Genomic DNA, 19,382 nt, shown 5'->3' on the forward strand with positions numbered 1-19,382 from the left:
TAGTGTTTATATGGCAATTATTCCTCAATAAAGCTGTTAAAAAATAAATAAAATAATCAAACAACAAAAGAAAGTAAATAAAAATTCCTCCATTGACCCTAGATTCTTCTTCACTTACTGCATCTCTCTCCACTCACAACCAACTCCTAGGAAAAACTCTACACTAGATGACCATTTCTCTTCACCTCTTATTCATTCATCAACCTACTTAAAGCCAAGTTCCCCCTTTACCACCACTTAAAATCCTTAAGCAAAAGTCACTAATGACTCCTAAAAGATCTATGGGATCTTTTTCATTATCTACATAGTTGATTTCTCTCCAGCATTTAAGTGCTGCCTACTTCTTAACCCCCTACATTAAAATTCTCCCCTCACTTGGTTTCTGTAACTATGCTTAATGGGTTTCCCACTTTACCACTCTGCCCCCATATTCTCAGTTACATTTTCAGCTCTTCCTTCTAAATTTATTTGCTCTTTAATTGTGGTGTTCCCCGGGGTTCTATTGCAGGCCCTCACCTCTTCCTGCTTTACCAGCTGACTCTGACTGGTTTCAATCCTTTCCCTTAACTTCATCAGTCACCTATGTGCTCATCTCTATCTCCAGGTCAGACATTTTCATTAGCCCCAGTTTCATGTCATTCATTTAATCATTTGACTCATGTATATCAAGTGCTCCTTATGTGCATATCTATCTACAGGCATCTGAAACTCAACAAGACCCAAACTGAACTTATCTTTCTCTCCAGATTCTACCTGCTGATGTACTCCTTATCTCTATAAAAGGCACTACCTGACCTATAGATTGCTCCCCTTCTCTCCATTCCTCCTGATATTGCCTTAGTCCAAGTCTGCACCATATCTGAGCTCGCCAGCTGCAATGGTGTTCTAACGTTCTAATGGTCTCTCTGTCTCCAGAGTCTCTCCATCCACTCCATCCTCCACAGCATGACTAGATTTATGTAAGACACAAATCTGACCATATCATTTCCCTATTTAAAATCATTCTATGCTGCCATATTGCTAGTGGAATAAAATTCAAATGATTTTTCAAGGTATTAAACATTCCCCATCATCAAGCTCTTGGCTACTCCCCCCTTTTATTTCACTTCTTGGTCTTCCGGCACCACTTCTTCACTTTCATTCTTCATTCCACCTAGGTCCAAAAGTCTACAATTTCTTTGGATAATCTCATCTGCTTTACAACTCTAGGCCTTTACACTTAAGAGTTTTATTTAGTAAAGATAACTTATCTCCTTATCTACCTGGAACACACTGATTAATCCTTTAATATTCAATTATCCTTTCCTCTGTGAAGCAACTTCTAACCATCCCAACAAATAGAGTTCATCATTTGCTCATTTGTGCCCTCACAATAATCTGCACTTCTATCACAGGACACACAAAAGTTTATTACATTGTTTTTAACATATGTCTATCTTTTCTTACTAGACAATGACAAAATTGACAAGGATTCTATCTCATTCAACTTTATATTCCCAACAATTTGTAAAGCGTTTGACACACAATTCTGTAAAATATTGACTAAATGGAACTTATCATATATAAAGTTTAAAAAAAAAAGGGGGATTCCTACGTATGTGATATATTTATCCAAAGACATAAATATCTAATTATATACTTTCGCTTACTAAAGTAGTTGTGATATTTTAGAGATGGAGGAGTGGAGAGCTGATATATCCTTTAATTATTCTTATATTGCTAGTGCTCCTACTGTGTCTGCCTAGGTTATGTCTGCCTCATTGACTTCATAAATATTTTTCTCATTATATTAACAATAAAGTACAGAGAAGTCAACTCTGTATAGAAATTGGTCTCTATTTTTACTTCTTCTGTGCATTATTTAAAACTTCATTCAAACTAGCAAAGCTTTCTATAACTTTTATGCAGGGTCTCTACCAAGCCACAGCATGTTCCTTCAAAATGTGGATAGTGACCACATTTCTATGAGACTTGATCCCACAGTAGCAAAGCATTCATGTTTCTTGAAGAAATAGAAGGACATTAAATTATAAGGAGATCAGACTAAGTTAGGAAAACTGTCTAGATTGATATTTTGATACCTGCCACAAATCATTTTTTTAAAAAGAAGTTTATAAAAAACGCTCTGAAATAGCCAATAACAGCAATGAAACATTTTTTTGTTGCTTCCACATAGTTATACTTATCTCTAGTTAGAATATAAAACGTATTGTACAAGGAAACAAAAAAGCAAGGTTTATTTACATTCTCATAGTTTTTTTTTCCCATCATTCATTTTAATATCTTGAATTTTCTAGTGACTGTATAGCCAGCGGTCACTATAGAAATAGTCCATTACATATCTTTTAAGCTTGCATCATAAAAGGAATGGAGATGATGTAAAACTTATTAACTGTAACTGGCCCTTTAAGGCAGAGGAACTTCAATAAATCTGAGTTTTATAAATGCATACTTATATTCAAAATGACTGAAAACACACATTCATAAATATTCTATTTTGCATAAGAAGATGCCTCTTTTGTAATCAGTGTAATAATCACTGATGATTTGGATTAATTTTAAATACTTGATTAAATATTTCGTTTCTGCCAATATATCCATTATGAATTACTCTCCTTAATGATACAAATTTATGCTGTTCAGATTAATTTTAATATATCCTATTTAACTGGAAAGAAACTGAACAAATATTCTGCCCAGGAAAAAATAGGCTTAAAGCAACAGAACTCCTTCATTGGTTTCTGGTAGAACAGGAAAAATATTATCTCCTACTCCTTTGTCAAACAAAATATAGAAAAACCCCATAAGTTAAAAATACTTGGAGTAGGCAAAACATTCTAGCTATTGTCATATTGTTTGGCTATGAATTTCTTCTACATGGATAATTACCATTTTAAGGGTCAAAATTAATGTAATATATACTCTAATACCTATTACATTATAAATGAATCAGTTTTTTATGAGGGCAGTTTGAACTTAAAATTTCTCAATTATTGCTTTTTGCAACTATACTTCATGCAGTATTGACAAATATAACTTGTATGCATTTAAGGTATACAACTTGATGGTTTAATATACATATTCATTGTGAAATAATTACTAGCATTAAGTTAATTAACATATCCATCACCTCACATAGTTACTATATTTTTTTGTAGTGAGAACACTTAAGATCAACTTTCTTAGCTAATTTCAAGTATACGATATAATGATGACTATAGTCACAATGCCTCTGTGCATTAGATCTCCAGAACTTACTCGTCCTGCATAATTAAACCTCTGTACCCTTTGAATAACATCTCTCCCTCCATTCCTCCCTTCCCTCAGACCCTGGCAAACACCTTTCTACTTTCTGCTTTAAGAGTTCAAATGCTTTAGATTCCATGAAATATTTGTCTATGTCTGGTTTATTTCACTTAGCACAATGTCTTCCAGGTTTATCCATTCATCTATGTTGTCACAAAGACAGGATTGTCTTCTGAGGCTAAATAATATTCACTCATATATATACATATATATATATTATATACATATAATATACATCACATTTTCTTTATTTACTCATCCACTGATAGGCACTTAGATTGTTTCACTATATTGGATATTATGTATAATACTGCAGTAAACATAGGGTGCAGATATCTCTTTAAGATACCTGCAAAGGAAATCTTTAAGAATTCCTTTGGATAGGGACCCAGAAATGGGGTTGCTAGATCATACGGTAGTTTTATGTGTAGCTTTTTGAGATATCTCCATACCGTTTTCCATAATGGCTATTACTAATTTACATTCTCACCAATAGTATACCTGGGTTCCTTTTTCTCCATATCCTTGCCAGCACTCATTACCTTTGCCTTTTTGATAATACCAAGCCATTTTAACAGGTATAAGGTAATATCTCACTGTGAATTTTATTTACATTTCTCTGATGATTACTGATGTTGAACACCCTTTCATATATCTATCTGTAGGCCATGCATATTTGCTCTTTTAAGAAATATTTATTCAGGTTCCTTGGCCCATATTTTAATTGGTTTGTTTGGGGTTTTTTGTTTGTTTGTTACTACTGAGTTGAGTTCCCTATATATTTTTTGGATATTAACCCCTTATCATGTATATGGTTTGCAAATATTTTCTCCCACTCTGTAGGTTTCTTTTTTACTCTGTTGATTACTTCCTTTGCTATGAAGAAACTTTTCAGTTTGATGCAATCACATAAGAAAAAAGACAGGCCTCATTTTCTTTTTTTGCTTTATTGTCTGTTTTTGATGTCATATGCAAAACTATCGCTGCCTAGACCACAATCAAGAAGCTTTTCCCCATGTTTTTTTCTAGTTTCATAGTTTCATCTTTTATGTTTAATAATTTAATCCATTTTGAGTTGATTTTAGGATATGGTGGGAGAGAAAGTTCCAATTTAATTCTTCTCCATGTGGATACCCAGTTTTCCCAATGGCATTAATTAAAGAGACTATAATTTACTCTTGTGTTTTCTGAGCACCCTGGTTAAAGATCAGTTGACCGTAGATGAGTGGATTTATTTCTGGGCTCTCTATTCTGTTACATTGGTCTATATGTCTTTTTTTTTATACCAATATTATACTGTTTTCATGTAGTTAGCAATATATTTTGAAAGCATGACATGTGATACCTCCAGCTTTGTTTTTCTTCTCGTTTGGGGTTATTATTATACAATTATATATTTATTACATTATTTTATAATTATTCTTATATATTATTATTAATTTGTTTATTTGAGATTTTTTTCTTGACATAGGCATTTATTGCTATGCACTTCCCTCTTAGAACTACTTTTGCTGCATCCCATAAATTTTGATATATTTCCATTTTCATTTTTCTCAAGTTATTTTTTAAAATTTCTCTCTTGATCTCCTCTTTGACCCATTGTTTGTTCAGGAGCATGTTGTTTAATCTACACATATTTGTAAATTTTTCAGTTTTCTTCTTGTAATTAATTTCTGGTTTCATACTGATGTGGTCAGAAAAGATGCTTGATATGGTTTCAGTCTTTTTAAATTTATTAATACTTGTTTTGTGGTCTAACATATAATCTATATTGGAGAATGTTTCCCATGCACTTGAGAAGAATGTGTATTCTGTTTGAATGTAATTTTTATATATATCATATATAAAACAGGCTTACATATAACAATTTATATCTATAACAGTCTATTTTAATTTGATAAGAACTTAAGTTTGACTACATTCTAAACCTCTACATTTTTACTTTCCCCCACCACATTTTACATTTTTGATGTGACGTATTACATCTCTTTACGTTGTATATCCTTTAACTAATTATTGTAGTAACAGTCCTTTATCAGATGTATCTTTTGCAAATATTTTCTCCTAGTCTGTGGCTTGTCTTCTCATTCTTTTCACATTGTCATTTGCAAAGCAGAAGATTTTAATTTCGATGATGTCCAGCTCGTTAATTGTTTCTTTCATGGATTGTGCCTTTGGTATTGTTATCTAAAAAGTTATCACCATACCAATAGTCATCTAGATTTTCTCCTTTGTTATCTTCTAGGAGTTTTATAGTTTGCATTTTACATTAGGTCTGTAATCCATTTTGAGTTAATTTTTGTGAAGATAATTTTCTTATTTTTAAAGGTATAAAATGGGTTTCCAGAATTGGAGCCCCAGTTTATAACATTGTTGCTATAAAAAATAAGAGTTTGATTAATATGAGCTTGCTTTAGCTTGTGTTTTAACCACTGATTTTCAAAGAATTAGGTCATAAATTGGAGATCATCTGCTCAAGTGGTCCCTAAATATCTGTCTTTAAATTGGTTTCACTAGAGTTATCTGGGATAGTTGGATAGTTTGGTTTGCTTTTTTTAAAAAAAGGAATTTTCGGGAGCTAATTGTCAACATGGGGGTATTATGGAATATAGAAATAATTGATCGTTATATAGTACCACTGTGTAATGCATATATGGTATGTAAGTATTTAAGTTTATTCAAGAATCCAAAGAGGAATTCAGAAAATTAACAGAGTTTAAAAAAAAAGTGGAACTGAGATCTAATTTTGCCATTGTCCCAAGAATTGACCTAAAGAATGTACCAATGCTGATGTCTGAGCACGGAGCTGCCCTTCTAGTGCATAGCAGCTTTGGAAAGGTTCTTTATTCTCTGGCAATCATCATTTTATTCTATCACTAGTATGACTAAGCTTCCTTGAGATTTTAGATTCATTCTGAAAGTGTTAAACCATTATTTTTGTTTTTTAAAATGATACATGATAGAGACCCTTAAAATGTTCAAAAAATTTTTACTTTTATTTTTCTCAAAACTGCATAATAAATATTACCTAAGTCATAAGCATCAAGAGACTCATCAACAAATTCCTATTACTTAATACTCAGAGGCCATACTGACATTATTAGTTATAAAACAATATGCCATTAGAAAAGCAACATTTGGGAATGGAGGGTGGGTAAGGAAGGGGACCAATGATAGAGATTATGTTACCGTCATTGATAAATGCTGAATATAATCTCACATTTTTCCTTACCCAACAGACTCAGCTTCAACCTCATCCTTGCTTTTACCTAATTTGCGAGTTTTATTAACACCCAAAACAAACACTTAGAAAGAAATGGTGAACTCCTTTCTCCTTATGTCATAAATTCATGTTCGATGCAGCATTTTGGGTACGGATTACGAATTTTGCTTTGCAAATTACAAGATGCAGAAGAGACACAGACTGAATTTTCAGTTTGCAGGTTAAGCTTGCAGCAGGAAAGGTAGAACAATCTTTAGACTTTGAAATAAATCCCACCTGAAAATCACCAAGGAAAAATTAAATTAAAAGGTAACAATTAAACCAATCCATGGCTAGCCTGAGGAAAAGATGTAACATTCTAAACCTGAAGATTTGTTTTTGGGTCACACACCTCCTGCTCCCCAGTGTATTCTATTCGTGCCACAGTGAAGTATGCTCAATCCCTCTGATATTATTTCTTGTTTGTTTAGCCTGAAACCATTCCTTTCAGCACAGCTGATCACCCTGCCAGCACCAATTTTCCAAGACCATGTTTCTTCCTCCCACTCTCTGTTAGTACTACACACATTTTAACAATGCCATTCCGGAATAGTCACTTTGACCATCACACTTTCTATTTGTCAGGAGGAGGGAAAGCAGTCCCCAGATAGGTTGGTAGTGGAGGAAACGACAACAAAGATTCATCTTTGGAAAACCTCATACTGAGTGGCCATTAACTTCACTTCCAGAGAGCACGCAAACATAAATAGAATATAGAACAAAGTTCTCAAGCAATTTTATTAATGATCTTTCTATTAAGGAGAAAACAGTGCTGGGCCTGAATGATCTTTATTGTTGATATACACAGCCCTGGCTCATCAAATAATTACATACTTCTTGCCTTCATTTTCCCCATGCCAACCTGGGAAGGTCGGTGACAGATTGTTTATTTTTACTTAATAGACAATATGACTTAGTAATAAGAAGCAACAGCCTAGACAGAGGAATTCTAGGTCTCCTTGTTCCCTTAGAGCTAAACTGTGGCAAATCACCAAATTTCTCTGTCTCAGATTCCTCTACTACAAAATGAAAATTGTAAATGTCCACTATTGTCATTCTAAGAATGAAGGAAAAGTGAACACGAAAAGGCTTTGCAAAATAGAAAGTTCTACTCATAAATCATGTTATACTGTTCCTGACCTCAAAGGGATTTAAATTTGTATTAACTCATCTACTCCCTCTCAACCTCTCCTCCTCCTTCTGAACAACTTATAACATTCATTTCTAAAATAGATGACCTGAGTTAGGGCTATGGCTAGAATAAAGCTAAGTCCCCAAAAGGAAGTGGATCTATAGCTTTGGCCCAGTGAGATCACACAAGGAAGCAAGTGGTCTGACTGCTATCACATTTATAGTTTCAAGAAGCAGTTGAACTCTGTGAACACTGAGTGGTTCACTGATTAGTTTATGTCCAATCAATTAATTCCCACTTGTGGAATATTTTTAGATCATTAGTATCTAATAGGTGGATGAACTCAGTTTTGTCAGGGGTGAGCAGGTATTTCATAGATGGGAGCTTCTAGAGAGCTAAGATGCAAAAATGAACTGTGTTTTCTGAAGTTAGGTCTGGTGATTCTAATATTGGAAAATACTACTCCATAGAGAAATTTTTCAAAGACTATACCAGGCACTTTGCAAATAAAGGATTTAACATACCACTGGGAAATTCAAGAGAAAGAATTTTGTTTAATTGTAACCACTGAAAGATAGTGTACAGAATTCCATCTCTGTAGTTGAAATTACATCTCCAAATGCTTACAACTGGACCTGTAGTTTAATATTTTGTGGAGAATAACAATAACAAATATATCTATAGATTAATTACCCCAATCAAGGTGAACACAGATGAAACAATACTATTTATTTTAAAAATATTTCTGCTGGACACCAGCTGACTCGGTCAAATTGTGAGCTTAATTCTCTGGTCTAATGGAGAGAAGTGACATAAAACTATCAAAAATAACCTTTTACAGCACATTACATGTTTAAATACTGTTTAAATTACACTTCCAAAATAAACGTTTCATTATGTCTTGTACTTAGTAAAATAATCAGTACTCCAAAGCAGGACTCTGCTTGCCCGCTGCTCCAGCATTAGCCCTTTTTCAATTTGCATCGTGTATGGCCTTGGATAAGGTAGTTGTTTTCCATCTAATTTTACAGGGTTTAGTTTATGTAAATGTCTTTTTTTAGGCTATCTTAGAGGTCTATGATGAAGTTCTGTACAAAGTAGGGTATGGCCCACTCTGGACTGTCTCTGAAACTACAACGGATGTTCTCTTAGGCAAGAACTTACTTTTGTGCTTCTGTGATCACACATACTGAGATGTCCTCTCCACAGCATAATGCTGAGTCCTTAGGAGGTACTGATTAATCATTGAGTGTCCGCTGTTTCCTGGGGATTATTTTACAGGCTGTTGGCCCTGAAGCCTCTCAAAGTTATGACAAAGTTAACTAAGCGTCAGCCTACCTCCATGAGAAGGAGTCTACCTCTCAGTGAAGAGAAGGAAAAAAGACAAGATATTCGAAGGCCACCTTCAGCACAATATATGTAGTTTTTCCCTCAATTTAAAATATTTACTCAGATTTCCCTGGAAAGTCTTTTTAAAATAACTTTTTTCAGGAAGATAAAACTTCATCCGTACCTAATTAGTGGCTGCTTTCTAGAAGCAATAAAAACTATGCATTTGCATAATTCTCTTCCGCCTTGTTTTTAAAGCCACAAGTGACAGCCAAAACTCGCTCCTAGGAGAGCCCCGCCCCTTCAGCAGGGAGCACCGCCCATGTTTATATCAGTGGAGCCCGCCTCCTCCTTAGAAGGTCCAGCCAATCCTGTATTTGCTAATGTTGTTGACAGAGCTATCGCGAGACTCCAACTGTATCCTTTTATAGGCTTCAACCGTGTGGGCTTGCGCAGAAGAGGCCCTTGAGGCCACTGCCGGAAAAAGGGGGCGGAGCGACCCGACGTGCGCGTTCACCTTGACCCCACGCTCCAGCGCGCGCCCGGCAGCTAGGAGGTGAGGTTTCTGGGCCCCCCGGGAACCCCAACACAAACCAGCTTAAAGCGCGCGAGCCCACGTCAGGCGGGTGTTCCGTAGGTGGCGACTGCGTGCCCGGGATCTGCGCGGGTATTAGAGGGCTTTGGTGCAGAGAGGATCAAGAGGCTTGGAGAGCCAGCTTAGGTAGGCGCTCGGGTGATGAAGGATCAGGGGTCAGAGGTCGGATATGGAAGACGTCTCTAGATGGAGATGGAGGTCCCGAGGAGGGAGGACTCAGTTGTTTTGGAGCCCGGGAAGCTAAAGGGCTGAGAGGGAGACGCAGCGCGGGACTCCCCGATTCTTCCCTATCCCAGACGTGCGGGCCTCTGGACCGCCACGTCTCCTCCGGAAGGTGGTGGGGTCGTGGGAAAGGAGGCTGTGGTCTCTGGGGGCTGGGGCCTGCGATGTTTTGTTAGAGCGTCTGAGGAGCTATTGTCGTTCTCCTCGGCCTCGCGGTAGCTTGTTTGCCTGGCCTGCTGGGAGCGATCAGGCGCTGACAGCCATGCTCTGACTCCTCGAACCGCTTTTGGGTCTTTCGGAAGAAAACAGTGGGTATCTCCATTCGCCGCAGTTATGCCACTGAAGGCGGAAACTGGGCAGCTTCCTAGCTTCTTGGTGCGCAAAGTTGTAATGCAGTAAAAGGAGAGGGTGAGGCTTCTAAGTTAGTTCGAAAGTTCTCAGTTACCTTTGGAGTCAGATTAATTACATACGCATTAAAAACCACCCTTGCACGCTGTACATTTTGACTCCATGGTAGTTGCTAGGTTTATGAACGAAGATGTGTTATCCGATGATGGATCGTCAGTCAGATATGCAGTATTATTAAATGATGACTATTAAGCTTGTGCCTTTTTTCTAAGTGACTTGACATTAGGCACTTCCTTTGTCCTTCCGTTGCCTCCCAGAGCTTTGCAAGACCAGTTAGCCACTAAGTTGGCAATTGAGAACAAAATAGTTTACTTATGAAAGATACTGTTATACCTATCTATAGTATACAGTATATAGACAAATAGATATTCTCTTTTTGCTCAGCCTAAATGAAATGTACTAATATGGTTATTAAAATCTTTTATAAAGAGTTCAGGCTAGAAAAATTTGGAGGAAACAATCTGCTGGTGAAAAAGCTTCTTATGAGGGCCTTATTCAAGTTTATGTGACTAACACGTATTTTAGGATTCAACAGATGAAAATACATTCGTCCTGCTGGAGTTATCACAACAAAAAGATTGTGCTAATGATTGATCATTAAGAGCTTTTCAGTCATCAGTAATGATTGGACTTTGTTTATATAGGACTCACGTTAGACTTATACATGTGGCAAATGTATACTCTTGTTGCCCTTAATAACCTAAACCCAGGTCTACCATGGATTTGTTGTAATTCAGAATTTGGGTCTTTTAATAAGGAGATTATAATTTGGTGGGGGAAAAAAATCTGAATTTAAGTTTAGTTGATAATCATTGGTTGTATTGTCTTATTAACTTAACATTTTGTGTTTATTTTTCTAGCAGTCTATCTTTGTTTTCTGTTAAAGATACAAGTCTGTCAGTTTTGTCTGTCTCATTGTGGGTCAGAAATAATAAAAAAGTTTCTCATTACCTATAGTCTTCTAGAATGTGGTTAAGAGACTCGTCCAAAAAGAAATGTGAATAAAGTACTATTAGGTCTTTAAAAAAAAGGGGAAGATACTTACTTCGTTTCACCTTATTCTGCATATCATTTCCATCCTGGCACTGACTTGGCATTGGAGATACAGTGCTGAATAGGGTACTATTCCTGCCCAGCTTTCAGGTATTTCATGTCAAACAGTTAACACTGTAGCAGCTGGGATCGAGGAGGAGTGGCCCTTAACTCCCTCATCATGGAAGGTTTTGGGGGGAAGATCGGGACAGTGACAGAAAACTGTGAAAGAGCATTTCAAGCAAAATTTACATTTAAACATAGGACAATAAAAGTGTGGTCTATATAGAAAACTGCATGTAATCACGTTTTACACAGACACTGATATTTAAGGGGGAAGAAGAAGAAGTAGACCATCAAAGGTGGGATTCATGTGGTATGAAGAAAATCAGGAGAAAGATTTGGAATACGATTAGAGATATACCAGTACTTGATATACCAGTAGCTACTAGTTAACATTATGGTTATAAGATACGTTGATCAAATAATATCCTTTTCTGGTTCAAGAAATTATCCCTAGATAAAGATCCCTTCGAGAAAGAGTCAACCAAAATGAGATTTTTTTTTTTTAATTGTGAATGTATGCTTAGTTCTGGTTTAATAGGCTGGGATAGTGCCTAGGCATCAGGACATTTAAAAGTTCCCATGGGAGATTCTAATGTGCAGTCAATTTGAGACACACTGATCTATGGTCTGCCATCCTGCCACATAAAGTTTGATTATTGTAAAATATAGTTTATAGTATTCTCAGGATGATGATAATTGCAATTGACACTGATTAGTGTACTAAATTTTTGTTACTATGGTATTATACTTAATTTGGAAGCATAATACTTGTATCATCCCCATTTTAGAAGTGAGAAAACTGATACAGAGAGGTTAGATAACTATTCTCATGTCACACAGTTAGCAAATGCCAAGCTAGAATTAGAATCTTCTCTTCTATAAGCCAGTTGCTTTTTGGTTTTTTAGAGTTAATGATTCCATAATTATCATGTTATTAATATTATGGTTGGTGTGATTGTGTAACTGGCCTAATTCCCTCCCCACCCCCTACCTCACATTCACACTCTTTGCCATGAGCTGTTCCCCCCAGTAAAGAAGTGTATATTTTCCCACCTTTTGACTTTGGGGTTATCCATGAGACTTATTTTGGCCCATGGAAACTTTATGGTTTTGCCATGACCAAGCTCTTTGAAAAGTATATGTGTGATTGGTTTTGCACTCTTACACCTCAGCCATCGGATATAAGGACATAGAGGGTTGCTCTGCTGGTCCCAGGACAGGAATGACATCTGCATTAGGCAGAGCCAACGTGCTCCTCCAGGAACCAACCCAGATCAGTCAGCCCTCAGCTAACCTGCAGAACTGTGAGAATAAATTATTGCTGTCTCAAGATACTGAACTTTGGAGTGGTGTGTTACACAGCGTATCTGTGGCTGTAGTTAACTCATAAGCCAATATAGCCTGACTTCTCAAAGTTCTAGCAGAATGACCAAATTCCAGTATCCTAGCATGTGCTCTGTGGAGAACTGGAAAGATAAACCTTAGATTATTAGGGGCTTCCCAAATTACTCTTCCAAGATGCTTGGAAAGTAGTTAACTATAGTCAGAGATCGATAATAGTCTACCACCTGCACATTCATGTACCAGGCACTAGCTAGGGAATGGAATTATCATGATTGACGAAAACCAGCATTATTTGATAGACTTTACAATAGCCATTAGTCACATATAGCTGTTGATCACTTAAAGTGTGGCTAGTGAGACTGAGGAGCTGAGTTTATAATATTATTTAATCTTATTTAAATAGCCACATGCAGCTAGCGGCAACCTTATGAGGCTGCACAGACAGAAATGACTTCCTTGGGGCTGCCAGGGAAACCGCCCTCTTTTTAAGTCACAAGTCCACATGTTCCTAAATAAAGGAAAAGTTCTGTCAGCAAGAGCAAGGAAGGAGGTATTCTTAGGTGGGTAAGTAACATTACCTCCGTTTTTTTTCCTAGTTGTTGTTCTTCTCAGATTTTCTATTTCTTGGGCCAGTTTTATTTATTTATATTTTATAAGTAAATTACTTATTTTATCTAGATTTTTCAAGTTTATTAGAATAAAGCTGTTCTTAATATTCTCTTATAATTTTTAAATCCCTCCTACATCTACTTTTTGTTTTTATTTTTTAAATCAGCTTTATTAAGGAATAATTTACATATAATAAAATTTTAAGTGTACATTTTTGTCAAGTTTGATATATACAATAATGTAATCAGCAATAGACCGTTTCTGTCACTCCTGCTCCTTTGCTGTCAATCACCTCTTCTCACTTCCTGGCCCCAGGTAACCAATAATCTACTTTCTGTCAATAGTTTTTTGCCTTTCTAGAATTTCGTGTAAATAGAATCATACAATATATTGTCTTTCACATTTGGCTTCTTTCAGTTAGCATAATGCTTTAAAAATGCATCCATGTTGTTGTATGTTGAATCAGTAGTTTATAACAGAGTAGTATTCCATTTGTTTATTCATTTACTAGGTGATGGACATTTAGATTGTTTTCAGTTTTTGGCTTTCATTAATAAGACTGCTGTTAACATTCAAGTTCAAGTCTTTTTTTGTGAATCTATATTTTTATTTGTTTTCGGTAAATACCAAGAAGTGGGATACCTAGGCTGTGCAGGAATTGTGTATTTAATTTCATAAGAAGTTGACAAACTTTTCCAATTGGAATGTTTGAGAGTTCAGTTTTTGGTTCCCTTATATCTTTTAAATTTTAAACATTCTTGTGGATATGTAATTTCTCATAGTAGTTTGTGGGTTGAATTTGCATTGCCTTAATGACCCATGATAGTGAAGATATTTTCACATGCTTACATGCTACTTGTAGATCATCTTTGGTGAAGTGTCAAAATTTGTGTCTATTTCTTTAATAAGATTTTTGTCATACTATTGATTTGCAAGAGTTCTCTACATATTCCACCTACAAATCCTTCCTCAGAAAACACTATGTTATCGCCCTGAGGGTGTGATGTTAGTTGTTTGTATTATAAAGGCCTGTTTAGATTGCTTCATCTGTTTCCTTGGGTGAAAGCTTGTCTTTTTATTTTCCTGTTGGAAATCCTGTAATGTTTGTTGATTGTAAGCTCATCTTCACAGTTCAGACTCCCCGCTTCACCTTTCATTATTTCTGCTTATACAGTTTGCTTAAGGGGAAGGTCAGAAGCAGCTTCTGGGACTTGTTTTATATTGTGTTCAGTGATCATGGGGCAAACCTCTATATGCAGAGTCCATGGTCATGTGCTTTTTCTTCTGTATTGAGTAACAAAGGGTGTCTTTCCAGTTTAGACACTGTTTTCTCAAAAAATAGATATCCTCACCACAGCCATCTTGCCTTTGTGAACAAGAGGGCAGGTCAGGGCCTCCAAGGCTCCACTTCGTTGCTTCATTGTTATCTGTGTTTGTAGCCCTGGACCCACTTTGGATTCTACTACCAGCTCTGCCACCATTATTGATTGATTTTGAGAGCATGCAGACCCTCTTGATGATGTTCCTGTCATTTGTGCTAATACATTCACACCATTACTTAGCTTTTCAGTCTGATTCCCTCTGTATTCTGTAGGAATTCCTCAAAATTTCTTGTCAACTGAGATTTCCCCTATTGTTTTGCTGTTTTTGTTTTGAACAGGGCTGCGTATTTCGGAATTGTTCTTTTAAAAAACATTTCTCATTCTTTTCTAGATTTGGAACAGAGTAGTTAGAGATGGGGAGCTAGTGGGCGTAGAGGGGTGTAGGCTGCTCTTCGTGCTGTTTGAAGAAACCAAAACATGGTTTATTGTCTGTACTGAATTAGAGACCATGATTTGATTTATAATTCTTCTGTATCCTCTCCTAAAATACAGCACAGTGTTGAGTACATAGTGGGAACTTGGCAGTAGTATCTGATTGGATTTCTTTTAAGTGGAATTATTGGGACTATTTCTTGAAGCCAATTTTTAATTGTTTATACATCCTTTTTTTTTTTTTTTTTTTTTTATTACATGGTTGGAATAGATTGAAATACGCACCAGCCATCATTATGACTTTATGATTTAATCTTCGTGAGTATTCTGTATTTCATATAGGAATTGGCTGTTATTTGGGGAAAAGTGTAGTTAACAGCCTACCTCATACTGGCTGCTTTCAGACCAGTTTCCTCTTTGATATAACAAAGCTTTCTTTTCCTTTTATTCCTGTTTTTTTTTTTCTTTTTTTATTGTCTCTGCTCTGTTTCCCTGGGTTGCCATCGCCACCTTATTCCTTTCCCAGCTATCCCTCTTATCCTTTTTTATCTGCTAATCCACAAAAAGAAATATTCTTCTATATTTTCATCTTCCTCTTTTGAAAGAGAAGATATATTTTTAGTGACTTTTCAGCTATCTATGGTTCAAGTGAAGTTTTGTAAAATTTGAGATTACCAAACAAAATTGAAATTCTGTAGTGATGCTATGAGTTTACATGTTGCTAAAAGTATGCATTTCTAGGATATTTGAGAGAGAAACTTTACTGTCATGCGGCTCATTAAATGTATTTTTAGAATTTATTTTATTTTATATGACAAATTATCATTATTAAATTTATCCATTAATAACCAGTAAGACCATTACAATTTATATGATACATGAGATTATGGTCGGTGTGTTTCTTAGCCGTGTTTGATTTATTTAAAAAATTTTCCATTGCTTTATGTATCTTTCTGATGATTTCATGTTATGTGTATAGACCGTTAGTTTATGTTGAATTTCTCATCTGGAAGCACTTTAATACTAAAATCCTCTCTTGGAATGCCTACTATTGCTTTTGTCTTCTAGAGTTCACATTTACCAGCCAAGAAAACGCGAAGATGAGCAGCCGACGGAAACGTGCTCTTCCAGTGAGAGTAGATGAAGAAAAGCAACAGCAGCTTCGTTGGAATATGCATGAGGACAGAAGGAATGAACCTCTCACCATAACTGATGATGAGCATCCCTGCCCAGGTTCAGATTCCTCTTCTGCTGATTGCATCATCCTAGATGATAGTCTAAATGAAGAAGTAGCTCACAGAGATAAAAAGAAATGTTCAGAGGTAGTGAGCGTCTCAAAATCAATCAATAAAAAAGAGACTGGTGACAGTATTTCCCCTTTGTCTGTAAAGCTGAACATTGTGATTTCTCCCTATCACTTCGATAATTCTTGGAAAGCATTTCTAGGAGAATTAACTCTTCAGCTTCTTCCCGAACAGAGTTTAAGTGAAAATTTTTCTGAAAGGAGTTTTACACTGATGAGTATGGAGTCAAGCAGTCAGTTCCTGATCTATGTTCATACAGAATGCATAGATACAGAGAAACAAGAAAAAGGACTCAATGAGCAAATCGGTATTTGTGACAAGGGTATTCGAGTGGAATCATCCTTCAGCAGTGAAATGTTAGAAGATTTGGGATGGCTGCAAAAGAAGAGAAGAATAAAACTTTACCAAAAACCAGAAGGAAATCACATCATCAAGGTACTCAATATCTGTGGTGTCTTTTAAAGTTCTTCTGCTTTGGGCAGTCCATTTTAAAGTTAACTTGGAAGATTTGAAAAGCCAGCAATAAGCCTCTCATTATTAAGTATCGAATTACACTTTAATGTATATTATATATATTATAAAATATATATAAAATATGTGTGTATATATATATTTTATAGCTAATTATTTCCAGGCTGAACTTTTTCACTTAGCGCCTCCTGAGAACCTCCTTTCCATCTCTACTCTCAGTGACTTGTTTTGGTCCTCATTATCTCTTTCTTATAGCAGTCCTTTAGTCATTTCCCTGCTTGCCTTTTCAACTCCATCTGCTTTGTCTCTGGAATAGTGTAATATGAATACAATGGAATTCTGTTATTTCCTGTCTACAGCGTTAAGTATAATCTGGTGTAGAAGTCCTTCCTGTGATAGGCCCTTGTCTACTTCTCCAGCCTCATCTTTTTATTTTGTCCCAGAAATTCCTAGTTGGTTTATTTCCTATACATTCCCTGCCATCTTTCTGTATCTTTGCTTTTGTCTGACAGTTACCTGGGTTGTTGCCTTTTTCTTCCCTGATTATTTCCTAGTCATTCTTTAATATTTAGCTCAGGTTTACTTCATATAGAGGAATCTTCTCTTAAACTCCATGGTCGGTGTCATGTGCCCTTCTCCCATCAAACCTGATGCATATGCTTGATTTTTGTCTTGGGCACTTGTGATGTCCTTACATTTAAGATCTTTCTCTCTCACTAGACTATGAAGTCCTTCATCTTCATAGCCTAATAAAATCCCTGATACTGAAGAGCTTTCCAGTAACTGAATGAATAAATTTATAATTTATTTCAGGCTCTGCTATTCACTAGCCCAATAACTATGTGAATCATTTAAATGCTATAACTTCAGCTTCTTTCTGTACCTCATACAATCATGTTGAAAAATCAGGTGAGATAGTACAAGTAAATGTACTTCGTAAACTACGAAGCAGAGCAATATGCCTTTATGCTAAAACTTGAAAGGAAAAATTGTAAAATGTTAAATTTACCTTTGTTCATTTGAAAACTGTCTTATGCATTTTCCACATTAAAAAAAAAACAGTTAAATTGCAGTTATTGATGGTTTCAGAATTTATTATCATAGGAAAGGAAAAAATTAGAAGCATTAAATTATAATTCTTCCCTGGACAATGAAACTATGCCACCAAGCATTCCCTCTTTTTGTTGCTGAGTGCCAAAATTGTGGCTCAGCGATAACAAGTATTTAAGAATTCATGGCTTATGTATCTGTGTTCTTTTTACCTCCCCCACAAACCAAGTTGTCTGTGTTCCCTGATCTTGATTTTTATAACTGTTTAAACATTTATTGCTTCTATAGTAAGCCATATCTAAGTAAATACAAGTCAGAGTAAAATGTTAATGAAGTATATAATCTTTGCCACCCATTCCTATATAATGCCTGGTTAGATTCTTGATCTTTAGTGAAGAATATGAGAGTCTCAAATCAGATTCTCATAATGGAGGTAAATGAAGGAAACTGCATGTACTGAGTACTTACCATTAGGAAGTTTTTAATTTGTATCATCTAGGCTATCTCATACAGATTTCCCTCCAATTTGCAGATGAGAACATATAGGTCAAAACAAATCGATGATTTTGCCTGTTTATTTAGGTCCTAAATACCAGTGCCATTATTCAAATTTAGGTATTTTGACTATAAAACTTCATACTGCATTGCTTCACAAGAGTCAAGGTATAAAACATTAAATTCAATTTTCCTATACATTTTAACGTTTGATCTAGTAATAAGAATCCCCAAATCTAGCTGTGCTTAAACATCCTGGCCTGTACGTCAGAATCTTCTGAGAGAATCTCCATTTTTAACTGACTTCACTGATTATTCTGAGGCTCATCAAGTTTGGAAGTCATTGACCTGGTAGGTAGAATTAGTGTTCTCGTCACATTTTCCCAGGTCCGGTTTCAGTTAGGGAAGTGTTTTTTGTTTTTTGTTTAGCAATTTAAATGGTGCTTCGCACATAGTAGGCACTGCATTTGTAAAATGAATTTGTTATTAAAGTAAAAATATGTGAGGGACATTTGATAGATATATGTTTGGTTTTGTGGGGCAAATACTGTGAATATCTTTAAAAGCGGTGATGGTAAAAAATGTTTTTCTTATATCCTCATAAAAAGTGGTATAGTGCAATTAAAACTGTCAATTAATTCTTTGTAGGTTGGAATTTATCTTTTGGAAGATGGCCTAGCGAAACTAGACTTCTTGAGTGATGCAAATTCAAGAATGAAAAAGTTCAATCAACTCACGAAGAGAGTGATGGAGAAGTTATACAATTTTATTATTCCAGGTAATTTTTAAAGTAAACTTTGAAATTGCTATTAAGAGATGTGGGCTTTCCCCCGATTCTTATACATAACAACCAGAAAAACAGCTAATAAAACCGTAGTAAAAATTAAAACAATCTCCATAAAATCTCTGTATGACAAAATTATACTTTTTGGAAATGCCCCAACTAATATAATTGTTTCTTTATTTGGTTGATACTATGCCTAGCTTATAGTAAGTATTCAAG

The 19,382-nt window shown here is 35.7% G+C and overlaps 1 protein-coding gene across 8 annotated transcripts in view; it reads left to right on the plus strand.

Moving 5' to 3' along the window:
* The first annotated feature begins 9,502 nt into the window (after positions 1-9,502).
* SHPRH (SNF2 histone linker PHD RING helicase) overlaps positions 9,503-19,382 on the plus strand; it is a 78,134-nt gene continuing 68,254 nt past the window's right edge. For 3 of the 8 annotated variants that reach the window (XR_005649481.1, XM_039846962.1, XM_039846968.1), the window contains exons 1-4: positions 9,592-9,750; positions 13,100-13,256; positions 16,128-16,798; positions 19,028-19,157. Coding sequence is in view for 7 of the 8 variants with exons in the window: in XM_039846962.1 (XP_039702896.1) it covers positions 13,199-13,256; positions 16,128-16,798; positions 19,028-19,157 (859 nt within the window). In the remaining variant the exon portion in view is untranslated. Of the gene's footprint in view, positions 9,751-13,099; positions 13,261-15,313; positions 15,378-16,127; positions 16,799-19,027; positions 19,158-19,382 lie in introns of those variants that run through there. The other 5 variants (XM_039846963.1, XM_039846964.1, XM_039846966.1 and 2 more) reach the window with 5 other exon arrangements.

Source organism: Pteropus medius, unplaced genomic scaffold, assembly GCF_902729225.1.
Source record: "Pteropus medius unplaced genomic scaffold, Ma_sr-lr_union100, whole genome shotgun sequence".
NCBI classification, from domain to species: Eukaryota; Metazoa; Chordata; class Mammalia; order Chiroptera; family Pteropodidae; genus Pteropus; species Pteropus medius.